This window comes from Populus nigra, chromosome 2 (assembly GCF_951802175.1).
Source record: "Populus nigra chromosome 2, ddPopNigr1.1, whole genome shotgun sequence".
NCBI lineage: Eukaryota > Viridiplantae > Streptophyta > Magnoliopsida > Malpighiales > Salicaceae > Populus > Populus nigra.
Genome location: NC_084853.1, coordinates 405,583 through 432,615, shown reverse-complemented (window position 1 = coordinate 432,615; position 27,033 = coordinate 405,583). Strand labels below are relative to the sequence as shown.

At 33.3% G+C, this 27,033-nt stretch overlaps 2 protein-coding genes across 3 annotated transcripts in view; one reads left to right on the top strand and one right to left on the bottom strand.

Annotated features, from left to right (window-relative positions):
- The window catches only part of LOC133682799 (probable acyl-CoA dehydrogenase IBR3), a 12,824-nt gene extending 5,381 nt beyond the window's left edge, over window positions 1-7,443 (bottom strand). The window contains exons 1-11 of one of the 2 annotated variants that reach the window (XM_062106326.1): window positions 7,177-7,443; window positions 6,970-7,104; window positions 6,704-6,844; window positions 6,462-6,593; window positions 6,087-6,272; window positions 5,805-5,882; window positions 5,484-5,603; window positions 4,529-4,627; window positions 4,259-4,376; window positions 3,767-4,035; window positions 3,461-3,655 (exon numbers count right to left, since the gene is read on the bottom strand). In XM_062106326.1, coding sequence (XP_061962310.1) covers window positions 3,461-3,655; window positions 3,767-4,035; window positions 4,259-4,376; window positions 4,529-4,627; window positions 5,484-5,603; window positions 5,805-5,882; window positions 6,087-6,272; window positions 6,462-6,593; window positions 6,704-6,844; window positions 6,970-7,104; window positions 7,177-7,314 — 1,611 coding nt within the window. In that variant the 5' untranslated portion in view covers window positions 7,315-7,443. The remainder of the gene's footprint in view (window positions 1-3,460; window positions 3,656-3,766; window positions 4,036-4,258; window positions 4,377-4,528; window positions 4,628-5,483; window positions 5,604-5,804; window positions 5,883-6,086; window positions 6,273-6,461; window positions 6,594-6,703; window positions 6,845-6,969; window positions 7,105-7,176) is intronic. The other variant, XM_062106327.1, reaches the window with a different exon arrangement.
- Window positions 7,444-13,608: 6,165 nt separating this feature from the next.
- LOC133682434 (uncharacterized) lies at window positions 13,609-18,775 on the top strand. Its single transcript, XM_062105783.1, has 4 exons — window positions 13,609-13,923; window positions 18,148-18,241; window positions 18,348-18,496; window positions 18,644-18,775. The coding sequence occupies exons 1-4, from the start codon at window positions 13,609-13,611 to the stop codon at window positions 18,773-18,775; spliced, it is 690 nt and encodes a 229-aa protein (XP_061961767.1).
- Window positions 18,776-27,033: the final 8,258 nt, after the last annotated feature.

Below are 27,033 nucleotides of genomic sequence, written 5' to 3'. Positions count from 1 at the left end.
AACTCTTAAGAAGTCGGAGCATTATTTGATTGATAAGAAGTTTGCGTTGTATTCTACCGGAGGGTGCTGAAATTTTTACTTAATTAAAAGAGAATAAGTAATGACATGCATGCAAGATGAGTCACTTACCTATAACGATTTTCAATCAAAATTGTATATAAGACTAGAGTTCAGAATAGAGTTGTTGATACTTTGAGTTAAAGAGCAATCTTGTTGGTTACTCTAAGGAGAGAGATCACTAGATTTTACTTTTAAAAGAATTGCATGAGCATAATGAGGATTTCAGTTAGGCGTGGAAGAAGTGCAAGAATGTGCTCATTGATGACTCATATTTATGATGGATTTCTAATAAAAGGTAATCAACTTTGCATTCCTCGATCTTCGTTGCGAGAGAAGGTAATTCGAGTTTTGCATGGAAAAGGTTTGGCTGGTCACTTGGGGCAATAGAAGACTGCTGATATAGTCAATGACAAATATTATTGGCTTCACTTAAAATGAGTTACTGGTAAATTTGTGCAAAAATACAGGTCTATATATACCTTTTCCTATTCCTAAAAACATATGGGAAGACTGTCTAAAGATTTTGTACTTGGATTACTGTGTACATAATAGGGGATGAATTCTGTATTTGTTGTAGTTGACAGGTTCTAACAAAATGACGCATTTTATTCCTTGCAAAAAAGCAAATGACGCGTCTGCTATTGCTTGGCTTTTTTTTCAAGAAGTGATTCGTTTACATGGGGTGCTAAAGACCATCACTTTTGATAGAGATAGTAAGTTTCTTGGTCACTTTTGGCGTGCATTGTGGAAATCTTATGGTTATTCATTACAATTCAGTAGTATAGCACATCCACAAAACAGATGGGAAAATAAAATCACTGAATCGGAAACTTGAAAACTTGATAAGGAGCATTGCGGTGCAAACTGAAACAGTGGAATAATGCCTTGCACAAGCAGAATTTGTATACAGCAGTGCAAGCCATAATGCCAAGAGTAAATCATCATTCAAGATTTTGTATCTTCAGTGTTCTAAGCATGTGCTAGATTATGTGCTAGTTTACAAGGGTGTTGGGTTTAGTATGGCTGCCGAGAAGATAGTTTTGGATGTGCAAGCTACTATGAAGGATGTGAAGCAGAAGTTGATGAAAACCAATACCAAATACAAAGAAGTTGTTGATAGGAACCACCGTGATAAAGTGTTTAAAGAAGGAGATAAGGTAATGATGTTCCTTTGTAAAGAGAGATTTCCAGGAGGGTCATATGTTATCGATTTACATGATAATATGAGTATTTTCAGAACTTTTAATGTGTCAGACATTTATCCTTTCTAATTATTTTCCTTAAGTTATGAAGCCTTAAGTTACTATTTTAATTATTTTCCTAATTAATTTTGGATTTTAATTATTTTTTCTTTAATTAATATTTTACTATTTAGAAATCCTAATACTAAATAGATTCTATTAATTACATAAATTTTAATTAGAAATTCTTTCCTATATAGGATTTCTAGACTAATATAAATTGGGAAGTGTAGTTTATTTTGAAAGGACGATTATTATTCAGACTTTTAATAAAACACTATAAAGTTTTCTTTAAATTTAATCTACAACTTAGGTAACCTTAAACTTGAAAACCCTAACTTTTAACCAAGCTATATGCCGCGTTATAGGCTTATTAAAAAATATATGTTCATGGAAAAGAAGGGATGATTTTTTTAGGTGACTCGATGCTTTAATTGTTCATCATCATCAACAACAACAACAAAATGGTTGAAGAACTTGAGGTTGATAAAAGGGATGGTATTAGCCAAAAAATGGTTGAAGAACTGAGGTGATAAAGGAGAGGGTATTAGCTTTGCAAGAAATTTTAATCCATTTTCCAACACAAATAAAACCAAAGGTCATTCATTCTCCCATCAAGAACACAAAAGACGACTTGCAGGAAATGATTTGTGTATAATCTCAGATTAGTAAACTTGGCCAAACACGAACAAAATTCTCAACACCATGAATATCACACCACTTGCCCACACATATACCATCAAAACTTCAAACCTCTGTCCCCAAATCTATGGTGAGAGATTTCATATCACTGCAAGCATTATAGAACAACTTGAGAGAGAGAGATTACATGAGAGAGAAAAGAAAGGTGATGGTTGCCAGTGGCTACCTATTTGGAAAAATGTCAAGCCTTGGCCCAATTCGATTGTTAATCGGGCCAAGCCACCAAGTCAAATATTCATTTATGAATATGATTTTAAAAACCAATTATTAATTGATCATGCCATTAAGCTAAAACACACCCAATAACATATGGGCCTGAGATAGCCTATTGAGCTACCCAAACCATGAACAGGTCTAATATGTATATATGCATGTATGTTTTTTATGTGACTCTAATTTAGAGATGGCAATTCACTTCACCCATCACCTAACCCAATTGGGTCGAGTTTATACCTAGTTAAACTGAGGCCAAGCAGGTCGGGTGAAAACCGAACCTAGTTTAACTTGGATCAGATGTCAAGTGAAGGTTCCATCTACCCCATCACTTAACCTAATATCTTTACTATTTAGTATTTTTTTTTGTCAATACATGTATATAATCATTATAAACCCAATAAAGCAAATCTAATTATTCAATTTTTAATTTTTAACTAAATTTTACTAAATAAGTTCTTTAAGTATATATAATTATTATTACAATACTATATTTTTTTTATTTTCTTTTAAAGTTGAAGTTTAATTTATAATTATAAATGTATGATATTTAATGAGTAATAATTATGAATATATTAGTATGTTAGTATCCCTTAGTATTATACAAAATACATTTCTATCAAATACTAAGTGATATATGATATAAGTTATTTAGTTGATATACTCATTTTGAAATACATGATATAAATCAATTAAAAAATAATAATCACTTAATTCAATGTCATATATGTGATTTCCAAATATAAAAGAGGTCTTGAATGATTCATATACATAATCATACAAGTTGCTAATTGGTACACATTACTAGTGATATTTAATGGCATACCTCTATATCTTAAATCATATCTAATATTAAAATTTTAAATGTGACATGAAGAAAATTATCATTGGATACATGAGATTATTTATTACGATGTGATACTGCAAGGTGCTATTGAAAATTCAAAGAGTTTTAATTTTTAAAGACAAAAAAGTTGAATTGACTACAACACCGAAGGTATTCAACGGGAGGAAAAGACCTCACCTGATTCGACTTGATCGGGTACGGGTCGGATGTTGATGATGGTTATAGATGTACTTAGGATGCATAAAAAAATACACATAAAAAACTCGCCCCATCCCTACTCTAATTATATTTCCCAGTTTTTGAGTTTGAGACAATATTTCAAAATTAATCGTAGAAGATGAGCATGCATGCTAATAAATTGTTCCCAGACCCTATAAAATCAGAAAATAAAATTTACCTCCATATTTCCTGTGTCAGGTGCGCCACAATTTAACACCTGTGGAGCCCAAATTGAACGCCCCATGATCTCACAGAGGTATCCATATTCAAGGTTTGAGAGACCCGCACCAAGGAACTGATCATGCTCACCATTAGAGATCATATGACCACTCCCATCAAATAGTAATTTTCTAGCTCTCTCAGCACTATCGAACTGCAAAAAAGTACATGTTTCTCATGATTCCAATCATTCTTTTGTAGAGTTAGAAAAGGTAATAAGACTAAAAAGAAACATTGGAGCTCAAAAAGGCAGAAGCAGAAATACAGGTATCCATAAGTTCCACAATCCTTCTTTCTTTGCCAGCTCCTTTAACCTCTCTTCCTCTGGGTGCACTGTCCAACGTGAAGGAGACTGAGCAAGTTTATAGAACTCATTCTCCATGGGGTAAATATGATCTTCCACAAACTTGATTAACCTGTTCCTCAATGTTAGGACCCTTTTGCTAGGAACAAATCTCCCACTTGCATTCCCGTCACCAAATTGTTTCATGCAATCTCGTGCAATAAGAACTGGATAGTTAAGAGAATAGCACACTAAATAATAGATTAGGTAAAGATAATGATAATGTTGCAACTGAAAACCTAAAATATCAATAGAGATATCACTGGCATGCCCTCAATCTACCCAATGTTAAACCATGTAGCATGATGGATCAAAGTTGAATTATGCAACCCATAGAAGAATAATGTTCTTAAATATGACTTTTATAGGTAAAATAACAAAAGGCCAAGAAAAATAAAAAAGAGAAGCATCTACCTGATGCAGGGTGATCAGGAAGAACAGATTTTTTTGCAATATAAGCCCACGCAAAGTCTACAAGATCATTAGCTTGCTTTCCTGAATTTCGAGCACGCTCACCTCCTGAGGCATTGCCCTGCAGTATCATGGGGACAAAATACAATGTTAATTTATTGACCTACAACTGATAGAGATTTTACCACAATGTTAATTTATTGATCTTCCAATTATAGAGCTTTTACCACAAGCCTAACACAAAGAATATCAAGTTTTGCCTTTGAACATTACCATAAGCCATCGACTGTATATCCCTGCAAAGATTGCTGCCCCACGAAACATGGCAAAGGCAACATAGAACTTCCACACAGAAGCAGGCCATGGTTTTCCCTAAATTGCAACATTTCCAGTCTAAGTCATCAAATAAACATCTACCATGTGCATTGATAAAACAAGGCAAGAGCAAGTAGTGGGCAGCTTCATAGTAGCAGGAGGGTAAAACATGCAAGAATCAATAGTAACAAGCATTCATTGATACGGAACATTTAAAAATACCTGTCAATTTCTCCTACTTCTAAGTACTAAAATTGCATCAAGAAAGTCAAGAGGACTGAATTATAAAGCATGTAGCATTGAAAATATAATCTCAAACCCTACAGGTTAGCTGCATTATCAGCTTTTTCAACAAATCGTTAGATCTGTTTCTTAAACACCTAATTCACACATCTTGTAGTTACCTTGATTTCTTCCGAAAAGAAATAAAAATCCACAGAATGTGTATATGACGCTTTTAAAAGATAACTTCAAAAATAGGTTGAAGGTCAACAAATCTAGGAGAGAACAGACATGCGGGAAAGCCTGGAATCAATCCTGAACAGAATTCATGACCTAGATAGAAATAGAATTCACAGCTGTCTGTCAATCTCCTTCAGTATACAAATTGCAAGCAGTAAAAGTGCATTTGGAAAGTCATAAAAAGAAATCACACACACAGATCTTGGCACAGAATGCATCATTTGTAAAATCTACTAGACAGATATGCTCAGTTTAGTTGCATTAACCATAAATAAATTCATATTTTCTTTCAATCAAATCTACTCACATCTTTTTGAATCAACTACTAGATTCAATTTTCAAGACCCACATAGAAAACATATCCATATAGTTTAATTTCCTCACAAAGAATCATATTTGAACAATGTGGAAGGAAAACATTATGAAATAAAAGTTTCACAATGGATCTTACTGATGCAGAGCAGTATTCTGCCAAAAATTCTGCCTGTGAAGGAATTCCTTCTGGAATTCCGGTAAGTTCAAAACCTTTACCCGCTTGTTGATTTTCAAGGTTAATATCAACATTGTAAGCCTGCCAAAAAAGATACATACAATCAACTTAAAATTGTTGCTTAAAAGCTAAAGAAAAAGTATTTATCCTCTATATTTTGAGACCATATCCAGAAAGAAAAACTGCCATCTGCACTGTAAGGTTAAAAAAAAACGGTTAAAAAAAAACACGGGAAAATACTCTTTCCATAAAAAAAATGAAATTTGAAATTTGGGTCAATACCAAACAGCTGTACGCAACATCAGTCATCTGGTTTCCCAGCGTGGATAATTCCCAGTCAAGAATACCAATTACTCGATCCTGCACATTAAGAGTCTCATTAGATTCCTGATACTATTTAAAACATTCAGATCTCACAATATGATCATCTAAAGCATTAATTTTGCTGCATTTTTAATCTCAATACCATGTTATAGTGCAGTCAGATACTTTAATCAAATATTCAACTAACTCGGTGATACTTTATATATATATATATATATAAAAGCATTTGCAGCAACATGCCTCATTGGGATGAAATACAACATTATCTATGCGAAAGTCTCCATGAACAATTCCTCCCGATGCTCTTGAGGAATCTTCACTAGGAATATGTTGCAGCAACCATTGAGCCAGCTCCAACATCTTTGGATTACTCGGATACCTGCTATCACATGTTGATGCAATATATTGTTTGGTCCATCTCTCTACCTAAAGAGGCACCAAATAAAAAACAAATCATAAGCACCGTCATTGTGTGGAAAGGAAACAGTTAAACTGTCCTTCGAACACCCCACTCCCATTCAAAACACCACATTAACTCAATTTATGGTGCTGGGCACCAGTAGGTATATTAAACAAAGGCAACAAGCTTGCAATCTTGACAGAAAAATTCACCACCTGTCTTTTACAATAGTGTTCTCGACGTCCATATATTCCTAAACCAATAGCATCCACATCAACCGAATGTAAAGCAGCCAATGCTTTAGCAGTTTCTCTATAAATTGCCCCTCTCCTCTCTGGTGCCAAACCCTGAATCAAAACATGATAATCCGTGATCACAACTCTTAAGTCTTAACCCCTCAAGCTCATATTACAATTACTCAACGAAATCTAAATTAAAAAAAAAAAAAAAAAGATACCGGAAGCTTAGGATCTATGAAAATGCGTCCTTCCAAATACTCCATTACATAAAATTCAGTTCCAATCACACTCGCATCCCTACACAAACAAAACACTTTGGGCACTGGAACTTTTGTACTTTCTCCCAGCGCCCGAAGAACCTGTCACATATAAAAAACAGAGCAAACAAAATTCACTTTCCCTTCAATTTTTTTCTCAGTAACCAAACAGAATCAAACTCATAAATTTCCATTCAATCAAAATCAACAGAACAGAAGTTAGTTACCTGATATTCTCTATCAACAGCATGAGCAGACTGAAGCAATTTACCAGGCGGTTTCTTCCTCACAACGTAGCGTTTCACGAAACCTCCATTTTCCACTTCCAATAAAAACGTAGGATTCGATTGTCCATGTCCAAACTAAAATATCACACACAAAATCATAAAAGAAAAAAAAAACGATTGGTAAAAGTTGAGTAGTAGTGTACTAACCTGTTTGACAGTGAAAGATGAAGGTGCCGAGGAAGGGAAGCCAGGTACATGGACAGAGGCATAGCGGAGCAAGGAGTCGTAATCGAATTGGTGAGCTACTTGAACTTGTCTTAACAGAGCAGACGTATGACTCGCCATTTTTATGCAAGGTGTTGACTTTCTTCCGAAGAGGGAAGAAGAAGAGAACTGCTCGTAATTTATTTTGTTAGGCTGTTCGCGTCTTCGAGAATGACGTTATCATTTTCATAGTTACAGCAACCTATCCTTGTATGTCTACGTGTAATGTACTTACTTTAATAGCTACAAGACTGTGCTCCTTTGAGAGTACGATAAAAAAAATAAAAATTAAGAGAAAAAAAATGTTAAGTCGATTCAAGCATATTAAAATAACAAAAAAAAAAAATCATTTTTCAACGTAAAAACCAAAGTTACGATGAAATATAAATAAATAAAAAATAATATCACCACATGCATACTTGATTTGAGTCATTTAATTAGAAATAAAAAAAAATAATCAAACATCTAGAAGGATAAAAAAAAACAAACAATTGTAAGCCAAATAAAAACTTGATCTCGCCTGGGTTAATTCGTTATATTCATCGGTCAGGTTATTAGATCATTGTAAATCCCAGAAAAAAAATAAAGATTGCTTAAATTGTAAATTAACTATATGAAAAATAAAAGTGAAGAAATTCATGCATATGGTTAAATAAAAATAGAAATTCATAAATTTTTTAATATAAATTTTCGGGCGAAATAATTTGAAGTATTATAAATAAACCCGGTAATGTCGAGGGTTGGATTTAATTGAAGAAATAATACACTTAAAGGAAATGGGGTCCAAGTGCAAATAAGAGAAATTATAGAGTATAAAATATAAATACTTCCTTCCTTACCAAAAATCTGCAACAACCATAAGAAAATAAAAGGAGGAGTTTTTGTATCCATTCTTGCAAATCAAGAGAGAAATATCAAATTTCAAGAACCTATCCAATATTAAGAGTTTATAGATAGAATAAACACTTAGGAGCAAGGAATTAACAAGAAAAATTTGAACGAAAAAGGGAGGGGAGTGTTGGCTATCCATAGGAAAAAGGGGGAGTCAAAAATCTTCGACTGGTTGAAGATCGAAACCTTGATTCTTACCGGGTAAGATGTTATAATCATGATCCTATAAGTCGTTTCAAATTTGATTATGAATTAATGCCTTGATGTTGAATTAGAGATTAAGGTTCTTAGATTTGAATTGGGGAAAATGTAATAAATGTTAAAATTAAGTTAATTCATGTGTTGTATATGATTGGAGACATGAAACCATGATGATTTACCTAGAAAATGTAGTTTGTGAATGTTATGTGTGAATGGAAGGGGTGATGAATTTGGACAGGCTCATCTCCCGACTTTCGATGAGATTTCAGGTAGGGGGATGAAGGAATTAAGAATAGGTTCCTTATAGAAATTATAGTTTTGGATATTGACTAATTAAAAAAATTGGTCTTGCTCAATTTGGAGCTATAAAACTCTAGTTATGTGTCACCAATAGAGACTGGGTCATGATAGACCCTGTAGGGCAGTAGAACTGATTAGTTGATGAGCAATTTTAACCATCTTGGGGGTAGAACCGGGTTCTCCTTCCTTCAGAGAACTTGTAGTCTCGTGTCTTAGCTTTCCAATGAGACTAATCTCATTTGAAACGGAGTTATAGAACTCTGGATATAGTTAAAAATTTAAGAAGAGGTCGGACAGTAACGGTTAGACAATAACATTCCAATGTCTAGACAGTAACAGTTAAACAGTAACAGTCCAATGTCTAGACAGTAATAGTTGGACAGTAACAGTTCGAGATTTAAACAGTAACAATTCAAATATAAAGAAAGGAAAGATAACTATGGTTGGACAAAGAACGACAATATTATTGGTGTAATGAGAAAAACATAAAATATAAAGAAATGATTGAAAGAAAGACTTATTGGTTGTTTATATGATTATTATAAAACATATCTTTGAATGAGGAAAATTTATGAGATAAACCTGTAATTCGTAGGAGGGACCACAAACGTGGTGCAACAGTAGCAGCAGGGGAGCACAAGTAGGACTTCTATTGTAGGTAGGTGATCTGTACATATACTTTATAGTTAAATTCCATAATTTAATATGTTATTGATGTGAAATATGAATTAATGAATGTTGGATATTATGTGAATGGAGGAAAGTTGCGTAATGATATCAATATTTTGGATAATATTATGAATGTATGTGTATTCGAGGTGAAAGGTTGTTGTGTGAATTGTTAAGCAATGAAATTATCGCTGACAACAAAAATATGAGAAGTGTGATATGGGTGTGGACTAGCATACATTTAGCGTATGTTAGGATCCCAGGAAAGACTAATATACATTTAGTGTATGTTAGGATCTTGGGTAAGGGGATCACCATGTATTTGGCTAGCATATATCTAGTGTATGTTAGGATCCCAGGGAAGGGGATTACTTTGCATCGACTCCTACGAGGTGATGATGATACTAGTGAAAGTGGTATCGGTAATGTGTTAAGTGGAAATAGTCATGATTGATTTTATGAAATCTTGAATGGAGGTTGATAATGGAAGAGAAAACAGTTTTTATTAGTTGAATGAGAAAGAGTTTCCAATAAAAACTAGAAGGGAAAAGTGAATAAAATATGAATGAATGTTTGCCTTTTTAAATTGTTGGATATTTGTGTTGTTATATTTATTATGATATTCATGTTTCAATAACATATATTTTGTTTCAAGACCCTTGCATGCACGATAGAAGTAGATCTTAGCTTATGTTCACTTTTTGTAATTCTAGGTTCTATGGAATATACCTTTGTATTTTGTAATATTACAACTTTTATATAACTTAATTTATATAATCAATGTTTAAACTTGAATAAATAATCTTAACTCTGAATTTCATATGAATGTGTCCATATATACATGTTTATCTCATTTATTCCTCTATAATGATATTTGTTGTTCAATGTATGTTATAAATATTATGGTTGTGATGACAATAATGTTTGTAGGATTGAGATCCAGGATGATTGGGTTGTGATTGAGTTATAAGATGTGAAATATTAGAAGTTAAATAGGTTAAATGTTGATAACTTAGAACCTCCCGATATAGAGGAGACTCTGCCAAAATTTTAGTGAAAATTTCAGGAAAATTTAACATGAACACTTTACGCGCGCGCACACACACATATATAATTTAATTACTATGTGTATTAGTTGACATAAGATTGTTGCTTAATCCCAGATATATGGATGTTACATTTTGGTATCAAAGCCAACCTCACTGGCTGTTCGATTGTGCCGACAGGGTCGTTGAGCTCCTTAAAGGGGGGTGGATTGTAATATCCCACATCAGCGGGTGATGATTTGGTAGCTGACCTTAATAGTAGTGCTGGTTGCTGACTTGTCAGACGTGTTTTGGGACCATGTGTGGTCATCAAGAACAAATCCGTGAGGGCGGTAAGGCCCAAAATGGATAATGTTTGGCAGGTTGGGTCGAGCTATGACATTTGGTATCATAGAACTATGATATTTGATCCACGAATATTCCTTCTGCGGAAATTACATGGCCCAAAAATACTACTTTTTTTGAGCCAGAACTCACACTTATCCAGCTTTGCATATAATCGGTTCTCCCTCAGAATCTGTAGCACAACCCTTAGATGTTGTTCATGCTCCAAGTAAGAGTTTGAATACACCAAGATATCGTAAATAAATACCACCACATATTTGTCTAGGTAAGGCCGAAACATCCGATTCATCAAGTCTATAAATACGGTCGGAGCATTAGTTAACCCAAAATGCATCACTAAAAACTCGTAATGCCCATAACGAGTTCTGAACGTCGTCTTCAGTATGTCTTGTTCCTTGATTCTTAACTGGTGGTATCCAGATCTCAAATCTATCTTAGAGAACACCCTAGCACCCTTCAACTGATCAAACAAATCATCTATTCATGGGAGTGGGTACTTGTTCTTCACCGTCACTTTATTCAATCAACGATAATCGATGCATAAATGAAGTGTGACATCCTTTTTCTTTACAAACAATACCGGAGCTCTCTAAGGTGAGTTACTATGCCAGATGGAACCTTTATCTAACAATTCTTGAAGCTAGATCTTCAATTCAGCCAATTCCATAGGTGCCATCCTATAAGGAGACTGGGTTATATGAGAAATTCCTAGAATAGTTTCTATGGAAACTTCAATTTATCTAACTGGAGGTAATCTAGGCAACTCTTCTATGAATACATCTCGAAACTTCCTCACAACAGGAATACTAGCCAAATATATGTTACCCTTTTCCAGCTCTCTTACATGGGCTAACCAAGCAGAACAACCCTTCTTCAGTAACTTTCCAACCACCAAGACTGAGATTACACAACTTGGAATTATTTTTCTTTCCCTTTAAACACTATTCTTTTATCACCTATTCCTTGGATTGTCACCGTTTTGGTGAAACAATCCACTTATGCCTTATGTTTACTTAGCCAATCCATGCCCAGAATCAAGTCAAAATCATATAACTCTAATGGCATAAGATCTACCCTCAATTCTAACCCTCTAATGTATAGTTTTACCCCTCTATAAATATCATCAATATGTATATTCTCTCCTAGAGGTGTACTAACTGTCACTCCTACACCCAACTTATTAGATAACGCATGCAAGTTATTCATAGTTCTATAAGCTACAAAGGAATGACTAGCTTCAGGATCAATTAAAGCATAAACTTACATTATATCTAACTGTAAAGTACCTCCACCACATCAGGTACAACTCCTATATCCTCGTGAGTCATATGATATACCCAACCCTGAGTCCTCCCCTCCTAAATTCTGGGCCTCCCTCGAGTAACACTCGTCCCTGATTGGGTAGGCCTAATAGGACGATCAACTGTAATAGATTGCTGCTGGCTCTGAACCTCAGTCCTCTGACCATAGGCTCCCTCGGTAGTTCTACAGGGACAATCCTTCTTCCTATGACTCATATGCCCATAATAGTAACAGCCTCTGCCTACATGCGGGCATTCTCTCCATCGATGCCCCTATCCTCTACAAATATAACATCTTCTAGGCATCGCGGAGCAATCTCCAGGGTGTCGTTGCTCACACCTTTGACATAATAGATACACTGGTCCCTTCTACTCTGTAGATCCTCTAGCAATTATGACTTCATGTCTAGCCTGTCCTTCCCGGGATCCTCTTCTACTAACCTGTCTAGATCCTTCTAAGCTACCTCCTAGGGTGAAACTCTCACCTCTCCTCTAGAACTGTTCTAATGATTGTCCACTCTTTTCTTTCTTTAGGAGAGGAGGTCTCCTAGTTAAAAATCCAAAATCTCTCCTTTTAGCTCCAGTTGCCTGACTTTACTCGACCACTGGCTTTGGGGCATCCCTTATTACCCTCTCCATACCCTAAGTAGCCCGTATCAATTCCCGAATCGGCTAAAATTGCATGGCTATCAATATCATCCTCAGCTCCTGCCTCAGTTCATCACAGAACCTCTCCACCCTGTGGCGCTATGTGGGAAGGTAAGTGGAGGCAAAAGCTGCTAAGTCCTGGAATCTCCTCTCATACTCCAGAATTATCAAATCTCCCTGCCTCAAATCCAAAAACTCCTGTTCTTTCTCCATTCTATGCTCCTAAGAGTACTACCTCTCCTCAAACTCTTCACGAAAGTCCCTCCATCTCAATACCTCCCCTGATCTCCTCTCTCTGATGGTCTCCCGCCAAGAGTGGGCACTTTCAATCAATAGTTGCATCTCACAATCCACCAGTAGCTCCTCTGACACCTGCATCTGATTTATAACTCTTTCCACTTTCCTCGCCCAATGTCCAGCAACCTCAACATCCTCTTCGCCACGGTAAGTCATACAACTCATCTCTCTTATACCCTTGACCCATTGTACTATGGTGACTACCCTCCCTGATCTAGGAGCTGTACTAGAGGCTCCTGCTATCATTCTTGCTGCTACAGCTCTCACTATATGATCCACTGGTGGGGGTATATAATAATGCCTCAAAAAAGGGTCTGGGATGTGTGTTGATGCAACACGGGTGTGTGATCGCTTATGCATCAAGACAACTAAAGTCGCATGAGGTGAATTGCCTAGTTTATGACCTAGAACTTGTAGCGGTGGTGTTTGCCTTAAGAGTATAACTGCATTATTTGTATGGATCACCGGTTCAAATCTTTATGGACCATAAGAGTTTAAAGTATTTGATGTCACAGAAGGAGCTGAACATGTGACAAAGGAGATAGGTAGAGTTAATAAAAGATTACGATTGTGTGATTGACTACCATCCTAGTAAAGCTAATGTAGTAGTTGATGCCTTAAATTGGAAGGGAAAAACAATAATAAATGATATGGAGATAAAAGAACAAGGAAGTATAATGGAATTGAAGAAGATAAGCTTGTGGCTAATTGTAAGGCTCGATGGATCACTGTTAGCTCAGTTAAAGATCCAATATGTGCTTCGAGACAAGGTCTTGGTGGCTCAACAGGTGGATGGAAAAGTAAAGGAGATCAAGAAGAGGGTAAACCAGGGTACAGAGAAAGCATTCCAAATGTTATCTAATGGGCTAATAGCTATGGGTAGGCAAATTTATTTGCCTGGTGATAATACTTTGAAAGAAGTTTTAAAAGAAGCTCATGAATCCCGATTTGCTACTCATCCTGGAAGTACAAATGTAACACTCGACGATTTCGTAAGCATTTATAATTAATTCCTACGATTTGGTACTTAAAAAAATTAGGCAACTTTTTATTTTTATTTTAATGTTCCAAGTGTCGACATTAATCACCGAATATACATTAACCCGTCATAAACATCTTTTCATACAACACCTTTCATATCAATTCCTGATTCAATCATCCTGGATCGTAAATTTATTGCACTAATTATTCTTTCTATTGTATCTCATCAACCATCACACATAATTAATTACTCACATTTGCATGATTAATATTTATGGATAAGAAGCACGTTAAAGATTAATCGTGGAAAGGTTTTTTTTTATATATAAATACACATACAAATTAAATTAAGTACATTATCTTTATAAAACAGGTATAATATACATGGCATGCATTGTAAATCCCATTTATTTTTACAAGTTTCTACATGTAATGAATTTTTGCTATAACTACCATTAATTAGCTTATATTACATAATTTTAGTAAAAGTAATGTCCTAGAAGATTATTAGGTGTCTTGGGTGCGAGAAGTTCCTGTTCAACATTAATTTATATGAGCATACAAAACATAAGAAATAAGATCTAAATATTTAAAGCCATGCATATAATTAACATATATCCTAATCCTCATATTCTATAGGAATTTATTAATTTTTCAAAACCAATTTCTGGTGATCATCGTGAATCATTTTAGACATTCTTAATTTTTGTAATTGGATGCTCATTTATATTAGTTAAACTCTTTGCCTGGAGACCCGATCATTTCAACGTGGGTATTATTATTAATCAAACTAATCTCATCAATTATTCTCGGTCATCCCAATTTGGATGTTATTAGTCGAAACTAATCTTATCAATCATTCCCATGGATATAGTATTTATTTTTATCTTTATTTTTTTTATTTTCCTACTCATAGGCAATATTTTTATGATAGTATTTTTTCTGCCCATAGACAATATTTTTATGATAGTATTTTTCCTGCTCTTAGACAATATTTTCACGGTATTATTTTCCTGCCTGTAGGCAATGTTCTCGAAATAATAATATTCTCCTTCTCATCAGCAACACTCACATGATAATATTTCTTGCCTGTTGGTTACATTTACATAACAATAGTATTTCCTACTCATTGGCAACATTTACACAATAGTAGTATTTCCTACTCATTAGCAACATTCACATAATAATAATAATATTTCTCCTTCTTGTTAGCAATATTCACACAACAATAACATTTCTTACTAATTGGCAACATTCACACAATAATAATATTTCTCCTACTTATTGGTAGCTTTCACACAACAATATTTATATTGCCTGTAGGCAATGTTCACATAGCAATATTTCTCATGATACATAGTAGTACAAAATACACATAATATCTATCATATACTAGCATTGCAAGAATTTAAATAATTTAAAGAAGCAAGGGGGCGAATCTTACCTTGAACTCCTATAATACATATTCTTGAGAAGTCATGTGCTCCTCTGAATGCTTCTCCTGAAAATTGGAGACCTACTGTTCGAGAAGTAAAATTTATGGTAGGAGTGTTTGTTTCCGATCTTAATCGTTCTGAATTTATATAACATCTGGATGAATAACTTATCCAAAATCCAGACCAATCCAATAGTGAAAAGATGATATAACGGCCAACAAACCAGGCTATCTTGAATGGTGATTTTCCAGAAATGTTTCTCCAGTGACAGCCCTCAAACGAAGCCTGCTATTGACAATCCCTCCGGTGAGAATGTAGGTGACATTGAGCATAATAACATATCCAAAAAGCAACCTAATCCAACAATGGATAGCCAAGATATGGCTGCCAAAGTTCCTGGCCTGTTGCCATCCCAAAACCTACAGTTTCAAATCAACTTATTCCTTCTATTTTTCTTTGTTACTTTAACTTATTTCAATGAGTTCTTGCAAAAATCTACAAAACTCATATCATCCTCTTTCAAGTTCCAACTTCTACTCTTTGTTTTTCCTAAGCTTTATAACTCTCTAAGTATAGTCACTTGCTTTGTTTTCTTGGATATAATTCTCTCAAGAACACTCTCTTTTTATTTAGCTTGAAGAAATGGAGAAGAGATGAAGAAAATGGGAGAAAAATGGTCTCCCTCTTGTTTTCTACCTTTGTAGAGGACGTGGGCTATCTTTAAAGGAGGAGAGGGGAGTATTGTTTTATATAAAATTACCAAAATGCCCTTATTAATGCCCCTTGTGTCATTTTCTTCAATTTACCCGATTTTAAGTACTCTCGTAAAGCTTTCCAAAATCCTATTGGCATGAAATTTTAACCTAAGATAAACCAATTAGTATGGAGATTTCTTATAAAATTTCAGCTCGATCTAACGGTCGGATTGAGATATATCATCGATACCGTAAAACTAAACAATCAGTGTCTTTTACGCTAACATCTGAATTTCATGCATTACTTTATTTACTTATATTCTCATAACATTTCCCCTTAATTTATACTCAATAAATTCAATATTACCACGTCCATTACTGATTTATCAAAAATAATCCTTTTATCCTTTGAGACTCTTCTCCGTTTTCGCTAACATTACAAATTTTAATCCAAAATTTGTAACCCTTATTTTGACTTCCACCATACCTTTAAATTTATTTATGGAGATCATTGTCTCTTTTACACATAGCATTTGTTACTATTTCTACTATTTGTTCATTTCTTTTCATATTAAGTCTCCATTACTCATCGAGGTCCTTCTTTTTTTTTCTTTTTCTACGATCCTATGTTTATTCGAGTCATTTCAACGTATGTATTATTATTAGTCAAACTAATCTTATCAATTATTCTCAGTCATCCCAATTTGGATTTCATTAGCTGAAGCTAATCTTATCAATCATTCCCATGGAAATAGTATTTATTTTTATTTATTTATTTTATTTTCCTACTCATAAGCAATATTTTTACAATAGTATTTTTCCTGCCCTTAGGCAATATTTTCACGATATTATTTTCTTGCCCATAGGCAATGTTCTCGAAATAATAATATTCTCCTTCTCATCAGCAACACTTACACGATAATATTTCCTGCCCGTTGGTGACATTTACATAACAATAGTATTTCCTACTCGTTGGCAATATTTACACAATAGTAGTATTTCCTACTCATTGGCAACATAATAATAATAATAATAATAATAATAATAATAATAATAATAATAATAATAATTCTCCTTCTTGTTAGCAATATTCACACAATAATAACATTTCTTACTAATTGGCAACGTTCACACAATACTAATATTTCTCTTATTTGTTGGTAGCTTTAATGCAACAATATTTATATTGCTCGTAGGTAATGTTCACATAGCAATATTTCTCATGATACACAGTAGTACAAAATACACATAATGTGTATCACATACTAACATTGCAAGAATTTAAATAATTTAAAGAAGCAAGGGGGCGACCCTTACCTTGAACTCCTGTTATACATGTTTTTGAGAAGTCATGTGCTCATCTGAATGCTTATCCTGAAAATTAGAGACCTATTGTTCGAGAAGTAAAATTTATGGTAGGAGTGTTTGTTTCTAATCTTAACCGTTCTGAATTTATATAACATCTGTATGAACAACATATCCAAAATCCAGACCAATCTAATGGTGAAAAGATGATATAACGACCGACAAACGAGGCTGTCTTGAAGGGTGATTTTCCATAAATGTTCCTCCAGTGACAACCCTCAAACGAAGCCTGCTAGCCTTCTTTTTTTTTTCTTTTCTATGATCCTATGTTTATTCGGGGGTTTACAATAAAGATGCATAGAGATTTAAAGGAATACTACTATTGGCCAAATATGAAGAGGGAAATAGCAAAATTTTTGTCGAACTATGGGATCTGTCAGCAAGTAAAGATAGAACACTAGATACCTGCAGGGGAATTATAGTCAATATTGATTCCAGAATGGAAATGGGAGGATATTTCTATGGATTTTGTAATGGGATTATCAAGGGAAAGAAGGGTAATGATGCCATATAGGTGGTGGTGGATCAACTGATAAAATATGTTTTGTTCTTACATATAAAGATGACTGATTCGGTAGATAAGTTGGCAAAATTATATATAAATAAAGTAATCAGACTTCATGGGGTGTTAGTGTTGATTATATCGGATTGAGGTCCAAGGTTCACATCGAGATTATGGCCTAGCTTACAACAAGCATTGGGGATAAAGTTGAATCTAAGCACGATGTTTCACCCTCAGACGGATGGTCAATCGGAAAGGACCATTCAAACTCTCGAGGATCTCCTCCTGTGTGCTGGAGTTTGGAGGGAACTGAGAGGATCTCCTACCATTGGTGAAGTTTACTTATAATAATAGCCATCAAGCTACCATTAGTATGGCTCCATATGAGGCATTGTATGGGAGGAAATGTCGTACCCCAATTTGTTGGGATGAAGTAGGAGAAAGGAAGCTTTTAGGACCTGAAATGCTGCAACTGACAACTGACAAAGTGAGGGTGATTAGAAAGAGGATTAAGGAAGCCTATGATAGACAAAAAAGTTACGCAGATAGCCGAAGAAGGCCTTTGGAATTCCAAATGGGGGATAAGGTATTTTTGAAGGTGGCGCCTTGGAAACGCATCATTCAATTTGGAGTAAAAGGAAAATTAGCTCCGAGATATATTGGCCCTTTCAAGATTAAGGAAATAATCGGACCAGTTGCCTATTGATTAGAGTTGCCTGCATATTTGGATAAGATTCACAATGTATTCCATGTGTCATTGTTGCGGAAAGCCAAGATAAACCCCTCACGGGTATTGCCACAAGTTCCTATGAACATTAAAGGGTATCTAACCATGGAAGCTAAGCCTGTCAAGATCTTGGATTGAGATGAGAAGGTGTTAAGGAATAAGAGAGTTCCCCTGGTGAGAGTATTGTGGAGAAACTCTCGAATAAAAGAAGAAACATGGGAAAGAAAATCCAAGATGAAGCAGAAGTTCCTGCATTTATTCTTCTACATAGGTACATAATTTGAATTTCAATGATGAAATTTCTATTAGAAGGGGAGAATGTAAACCCCGGAAAAAAAAATAAAGGTTGCTTAAATTGCAAACTAACTACATGAGAAATAAAAGTGAAGAAATTCATGCATATGGTTAAATAAAATAGGAATTCAAAATTTTTTTAATATAAATTTGCGAGCGAAATAATTCGAGACATTATAAATGAACCCTGTAATGTCGACGGTTGAATTTAATTGAAGAAAATAATACACTTAAAGGAAATGGGGCCTAAGTGCAAATAAAAAAAATATAGAGTATAAATACTCCTTTCCTCACCAAAAATCTGCAGCAACCATAAGGAAAGGAAAAAAAAGAGTTTTTGTATTTATTTTTGCAAATCAAGAGAGAAACACCAAATTTCAAGAACCCATCCAATATTAAGAGTTTATAGGTAGAATAAACACTTGGGGGGCAAGGAATTAACAAGAAAAATTTGAACAAAAGAGGGAGGGGAGTGCCGACTATCCATAGGAAAGAGGGGGAGTCGAAAATCTTTGACTGGTTGAAGATAGAAACCTTGATTCTTATCGGGTAAGATGTTCTAATCATGGTCCTATAAGTCGTTTCAAATTCGATTATGAATTGATGCTTGAATTGGGGAAAATGTAATAGATGTTAAAATTAAGTTAATTCATGTGTTGTATATGATTGAGGATATGAAACCATAATGATTTACCTAGAAAATATAGTTTGTGAATGTTATGTGTGAATGGAAGGGGTGATGAATATGGACAGGCTCATCTCCCGACTTCCGATGAGATTTCGGGTAAGAGGATGAAGGAATTAGGAACAGGTTCCTCAAATAAATTGTAGTTTTGGATGTTAACTAACTAAGAAAATATAGTTTGTGAATGTTATGTGTGAATGGAAGGGGTGATGAATATGGACAGGCTCATCTCCCGACTTTCGATGAGATTTCGGGTAGGAGGATGAAGGAATTAGGAACAGGTTCCTCAAAGAAATTGTAGTTTTGGATGTTGATTAACTAAGAAAATTGGTCTTGCTCAATTTGGAGCTATAGAACTCTAGCTATGGGTCACCAACTTAGACTGGGTCATGATAGACCCTGTAGGGCAGTAGGACTGATTAACTGATAAGCAATTTTGACTATCTTGGAGGCAGAACTGGGTTCTCCTTCCTCAGAGAACTTGTAGCCTCATGTCTTATCTTTCCAACGAGACCAATCTTACTTGAAACGGAGTTCTAGAACTCTGGTTATAGTTAAACATCTGAGAAGAAGTCGGACAATAACGGTTGGACAATAATAGTTAAATGTCTAGACAGTAACGGTTCAATACAATAACAGTTTAAGACAATAAAGGTTGGACAGTAACAATATTAAGAGTTTAGAAAATGTTTTAAAACTCCTAAATCTGATAGTAATGCTAGACCCAAGAGCCTTAAATCTGACGGTTATACCATACTTAATAGCTTTGAAAAAAATACATTTAAATTATTATTGTAGTATTCTAAACAGAAATCTTAATTAATTTTTTTATATATATTTTTAATATTTTTTACAAAAAAAATTTAACCTATCATTGAATTATCCTGGAATAAATCCTAATTATTTTTTATAAAAAAAAACATTTAATTATTCTTGAAGTATCCTAAACATAAATTCTATTTTTTTTATAAATTGTTTTGATTTTTTACAAAAAAAAAAACATTTAAACTAAAGTATTCTAAAGAGAATTTCTAATTAATTTTATTAAATTTTTTTATTTTTTTAAATTTTTTATAAACTCTTGGGTCTGACGATCATATTAGGCCCAAAAGACTTAGGCCTGACAGCCATGCCATGTCATGCCAAATTAATTTTTTTATAATTGTTTTTTATTTTTTTATAAAATAATATTTAAGTATCATAAATAAAAGTTATAATTAATTGTTCTTTACAATTTTGTTTTATTTTTTTAATAAAAAAATAAACTATTATTAAAGTATCATAAACAAAAATTCTAATTATTTTTTTTTTATTTTTGTATAAACAAATATTTAAATTATCATTGAAATATCCTATATATAAATCATAATTATTTTTTTTTATTTTTTTTATATAAAATGTTTTAGCTATCATTGAAGTATTTAAAACGAAAATCCTAATAATTATTTTTTATAAATTATTTTTATATTCTATAAAAATAATTAAACTATCTTTAAGTATTTTAAACAAAAATTCTAATTATTTTTTTTAAAATAATTTTATTTTTATTTTTTATAGACACCCAAAAGCCTTAGATATGATGGTCATGCCTGCTTAATTTTTTTTTAATTTTTTATAAAAAATATTTAAACTATTTTTAGAGTATCCTAAACAGAAATTATAATTAAAGTTTTCTACAAATTATTTTTATTTTTTTATCAAAAAAAATTAAATTATCCTTAAAGTATCTTAAACGGTAATTCTAATTAATTTTTTTTATAATTATTTTATTTTTTTAAGAAAAAAAATTTAAACTATCATTGAGATATCCTAAACAGAAATTATAATTAATATTTTTATAAAAAACATTTAAATTATTATTGAAATATACTGAAAAGAAATTCTAATTAATTGTTTTTATAAATTATTTTCATATTTTATAAATAAAATATTTAAACTATTTTAAAAATTTTATTAAATTTATTTTATATTTATATTATTAAAAAAACAATCATGTAAATCGTTTTAAAAAAATTCTAAGCAGAAATCATAATTAATTTTTTTAATAATTAATTTTTATTTTTTTCATAAAAACAAACATCTAAACTATAATAAAATATTCTAAATAGAAATACTATAAATTTCTTTTATTTTTATAAAAAAACATGTAAGCTATTCTTAAAATATTTTAAATAGAAATACTAATTAATTTGTTTTTATTTTTTTTAATAAAAATAACATATAAACCAATCTTGAACTATCCTAAATAGAAATCTTAATTAATTTTTTTTATAAATTAATTTATTTTTCTATAAAAAAATATTTAAACTGTCTTTAAAGTATTTTAAAAAGAAATCCTAATTAATTTTTTTTATGCATTGTTTTATTTTTTATAAAAAATATATTTAAACTATCCTTAAAATATCCTAAATATTTATTTTTTATAAATATTTTCTATGTATTGATAAAAATAATTTAAACTATACTTAAAGTATCTTAAATATAAATCCTAATTAATGTTGTTTTATAAATTATTTTTATTATTTTAATTAAAAAACGTTTAAACTATCATTGAAATATTCTTAACAATAATCATAATTAATATATATATATATATATATTAAACTATCTTAATTTTTTTTTAAATTAAACTATGCTAAGCATATTCTAAATAGAAATACTAATTAATTTTATTTTTTTTATAAAAAACATTTAAATTATTCTTAAAATATCTTAAATAATTTTTTTAAAATTTAAATTATCCTAACTATAAATACTAATCGACAATGATTTTCACGAACTCTTCAGCCACCGAGGCTACTACACAATGTTTATCAACCAAATGCGTAAAATAATATACCAAGCAAGTCATCTGTGTCATGAAAGAAAATACTAATCGAACCCGTGACCTCGCGTTACCACAGCCAAACTATTGAGTGAAGACAGAAAATGGTTATCTGTTCATTACCAAGAAAACTGGATTGTAAGAGTACTAGGAGACTGCCAATAAAAAACAAAGACTCTGGCTACCAAGAAAATTTCTTTTGGTATCTGCCGTGAGTGGATCGATAAACTAAAATTACTATTTCAAAGAAACCAAGAAAACTATTGATAATACTGTGCAGGCAAAGATAATTGCAGCGGTGTCAGAATACTGGAAAAAAATAAAAAAGACGGGACTGGTTTGAAGGATTGCAATTGATTTTTAAAGTATTTTTTTTAAAATATATTAAAAAAAACTAGACTGAGACCGGCATGAGGATTAAAAATAAAATCTTTTAATTTTTGGGTTTCTCTGTCATTGGGTGGGTTTTTGCTGGTTGATGGTTTTGCCTGCGGGGTTGGTGTTCGGGTCAGATTTTGCTCTCTTTTTCCTCATTGATTTGTTTGCCTTCTGGGCGCATGCTTGATCTCTTTTCTCTCCCACGGTTCTGGTGCTTGGATGTGTCCACAATGGTTTCTCATCTCTATACAGGTTCTACTTCATGTTGCAAGGGCTTTTGGCCATCGTATCAGACTGGTGTTCCCCTTTTTTTCCAGAAGGGTTTCTCATCTTTATGTTCTTCTGTTTTGGTCACTGGGTTGTCATTGATCTCAGAGACCAGCATTGGTGGACGGTTGATCTTTCGGTGCGTGTGCATTTAGGTTTGTTCTTCCATGGTTTTTGCAATCGGTCTGACCTCATCGCCTCATTTGTGGTCAGCGGTGTCTCCTCTATGTTGGTGCCTTTGAGGTTGCTAATGATGCTGCATTAAATGCAGCCACACTCTGCAAGATTTGTTGACATTTCCAGACTTTGGGTTCTGTTTCTATTTGGTTCATTTTATTGCGTTATGATTGGTGATCAGTGGTGGCCTTTTCTCTGTAGGTTCTGTTACAATTACGTTGATTTTGAACTAGATTCATCAGAGTGTTGATTTTTTTTTTTTTGTTTTTGCTGCTTTGTGTTTTGCATGTCGTTTTGCTTAATTTGCTTTGCCGTTTTCATCTAGCGTGGCCTGGTGCATTTTGCTTGGGCTCGGTTTCGGGCCGGGCTTATGTGCGTTGTTTTCTCAGTTCTGTTTCGGAGCCTTTGTGGGAAACTTTTTTTTTTTTTTTTTGCCTTTTTTGGGTTGGGCATTTTAGTATTCATCCTCTTGGTTTTGGTTTGTTGCTGTTTTTTGGCCCGCTTCCTGTTTCTCCTTCTTTGCTGCTGCTTGCAGGTGTGCTCTGCGGTTGGTGTTTTTTGTTTGTGTTATGTGAACTATACCTTGGGTTTGCTTGGGCTGCACCTATCATGTTCATTTTTTTATGTGTGCTGCTTTGTTTTTGGCTGATCGACGTGTTTCTTGGGTCCTGCACCTTGCTGGATAGTTCTTGCATTGCTATTGTTGAAGAATCTGTTTCATTAGCCTTTAACCTTGTGTGCTTGGAAGTTGCATTTACCTTCTATTATGCCTCTGTTGTGCATGGAGACCACCGTGCTTAATTGGTGGGGTTACATGTGACAGTTGGTTAGAGTATCTTATTTAGCTTCTGACATCATAAAGTGATCTTATTATCATAGATAATCTCCCGGTACTGGCTTTTTTTATTCCTCATTCATTTTTCTTTCTGGTTTTGGTTCTTTCTTCCATGCTTTGCTATCTGTTTTTTGTTCCTTTTCTCTTTGTGAGCTTTTGCTGTTATCTTTGCTAAGCCTTTGGCGTTGTTTGTTTCCATGTTTTTGTTGGCATGCTTTGCTATTTTCAAGGATAACAGTGTGTTGTTTTCAATCTTTTGTGGTCGTTTGTTGCTATTGGAGTTTCATTTGATGGCATTTACATTGCTGTTCAGGTGCTGTTTCGGTTGTCTCATAAGAGGACTTACTTCTTTTGGTCTGCTTTTTCAGTGCATGCCACTGTTTTTTCAGGTTATTCTTTTTCTTGCATGGTCGTGTTAGAGTTGTTGTTGCTACTTGAGCTACCTGGGTTGGTTGTTCTTGCTCAACTTCTATGCTTTCTTATGCTTTGCTTGCTTGCTTGCTTGCTATTGTAAAAATAATAGAGTTTGTTTTCTTCTTTCCATGCTTTGTTCTCTCTCTCTCTCTCTCTCTTTTTTCATTGCTTTTGGTATTTTCTTCATCAGAGCTTTGACGTTATTTTTTCCAGGCTTCTGTTTTCGTTATTTTCTATGCTCTGTTTGCATTACTTTTTCCCCCTCCAGCTCTTTGCTTTGCATGTGATCTGTTTTTACAGTGTATCTAACACTCTGAACAACAGCTATTTCTTTTGCCTAGCTCTGTTGGCATCACTTTGTTTGCTAGGCTTTGTTTTGGTCTTCTTACTCATCTTCTATGCCATTTTCAAAGCTGGTCGGTATGTGACGTTTAGCATTTTTTTCTTTGCCTTTGCAGGCGGCAACCTTATTATGCAGAGTTAGGACCATTTTGACAGGCTCTTGGAGTATCATCTCCTCTTTAAATTGTTTTTGCTCTTATTTGTCTTGCTTGAGTTCCTCTCTACGACTGCTTCAGCTTCGATTGCATTTTGCTTATGTTTGCAATGCGTTAACAATCTTTCTTGGTCTTTCAGGATCACTACTAAAAAAATGTATTAATCAGCAACTGATTACTTCGTTGCAGATAATATTAAAATCCGTTGCTACAACAATTTAGCAACGGAATCAGCAACGGACAAAATCCGATGCAGATTTGTCGTTGCTAATTTTTCAGCAATGGATTTTTCCGTTGCTAATTTCGCAGCAACGGATAATCCGTTGCTGACATTAAATTAATTTTTTTATTTATCAAAATGAATTTTAATTTGTTTAATTAATTATTTATAGATATTTTAAAAGTTGTAGAATATATATAACCAACATAAATTAATATTAAAAATAAATGCATCACTAATAAAAAAATGAAATAAAAATAATGTTCATATTATAAAAATTTAGTTAAACTTGCATTAATATAAATAAGTCAAAATACAATAAAAAGAAACAACAAAAGACACAATCATGGTGCTGGTTGCGTAGACGAACCATGATATTGTGGATCGACACAAGATGAATTAGGATATAGTGGTCGAGGTGTAGGTCGATAAATTAGTTGAGATGTGGAACCTATATGTGTCATTATCTGGGGAGCTATAGGTGGTGGCATTGATGGGGTCAAAGGTGATGGTATACCAGACTGCTTAGTACTTTGATGCAAAGCTGAAAAGATATAATCCCATGGGGGTTCTTTTCCACCAGCTTCCTCTTGCTATCAAGATTAATAAATATTATAAAAGATAAATATAAAAAATTTAATTCATTATCTTAAGCAAAAAAAAATAAAATTCCTTACCATGTTAGCTCGATATGATGCAAATGACACTGTTCCTCCAGAATGAGTGCTTATTTTGCCATCTATTTCGGTTAATCGATTCCTCCTAGCAGATTCCGACCTTCTTTGAAATTCAGAGGTGAACCAAACATCTTTGATCATTTGATTCTAGTCATCATTGTTTATCCAAACAGGACCTTTATCAAGGCAATCTATAATATTTGTAGTGTTTTCATTTGACATGGCTTTCTTGCGAGCCCGTGTCAATTGTTGATTCAAAGCAATCCTAGCCTTATCTTTCCAAATTTTACAAACAATCGACTCATCTTCCTCAGGAAGGGAATATTTTTTCTACCAAATAATAAAAATATATATACCAAGTAAAAAGAGTGCACAAAATTTCAAAGTATGGAAATGATTAATCATATTGTATTATCTTGTTCAGAATTTGCAAGATTATGTAATAACTAAAGAAATTAAATGATATTAAAAAGTAAATAAGAAATAAGAACAAATTAAAACACAAATCAGTCTCTACTACAATACCTGTGTTGGAGACTAGAAGCATATTTATGGTAAAATCAAGTGAATCCTGACAAGATTTTCAATTCCACATGCAGGTTTAAAAATCAATACCATTTCCATATGAAGGCATCCAATCGGGTTTGTTTTTATCATATGCCTTAGTATATTTTGCTCTTACAAGTAGTGTTAGGCTGAACTTAAATTCTTGGTAGTTTTATTTCTCCATCTCTACCTCCACCCCCAACGTCCCTTTCCATTTAAACTTGGCTTTTAGGTGTATTTGTTGACTTTTCTTTGCAAAGGAGTAGAGATTTGAACTGCAACTCTCATGTGGTCCTTAAGGGTGCTATAATTTATGAACCATGTAAGTTGAATGCTTTGCAAATTTACTGTCACAGTTGATAGTTTCTTTTTAACTTAAATTTATCTGGATCTTTTTACTATGCAATTTAATGGCCTTCATGATTTGAAACTTAAAGTATTACAATGGCCATAGCACCAAGAAGCAATACCCCAACACATCAATAAAGTAGTCTCAATTAAAGAGCGAATATATTTCCGTTTGAATCCAAACACAAACAAATTACACGAATATTATAAACATATCAAAGAAAAGAATATGGC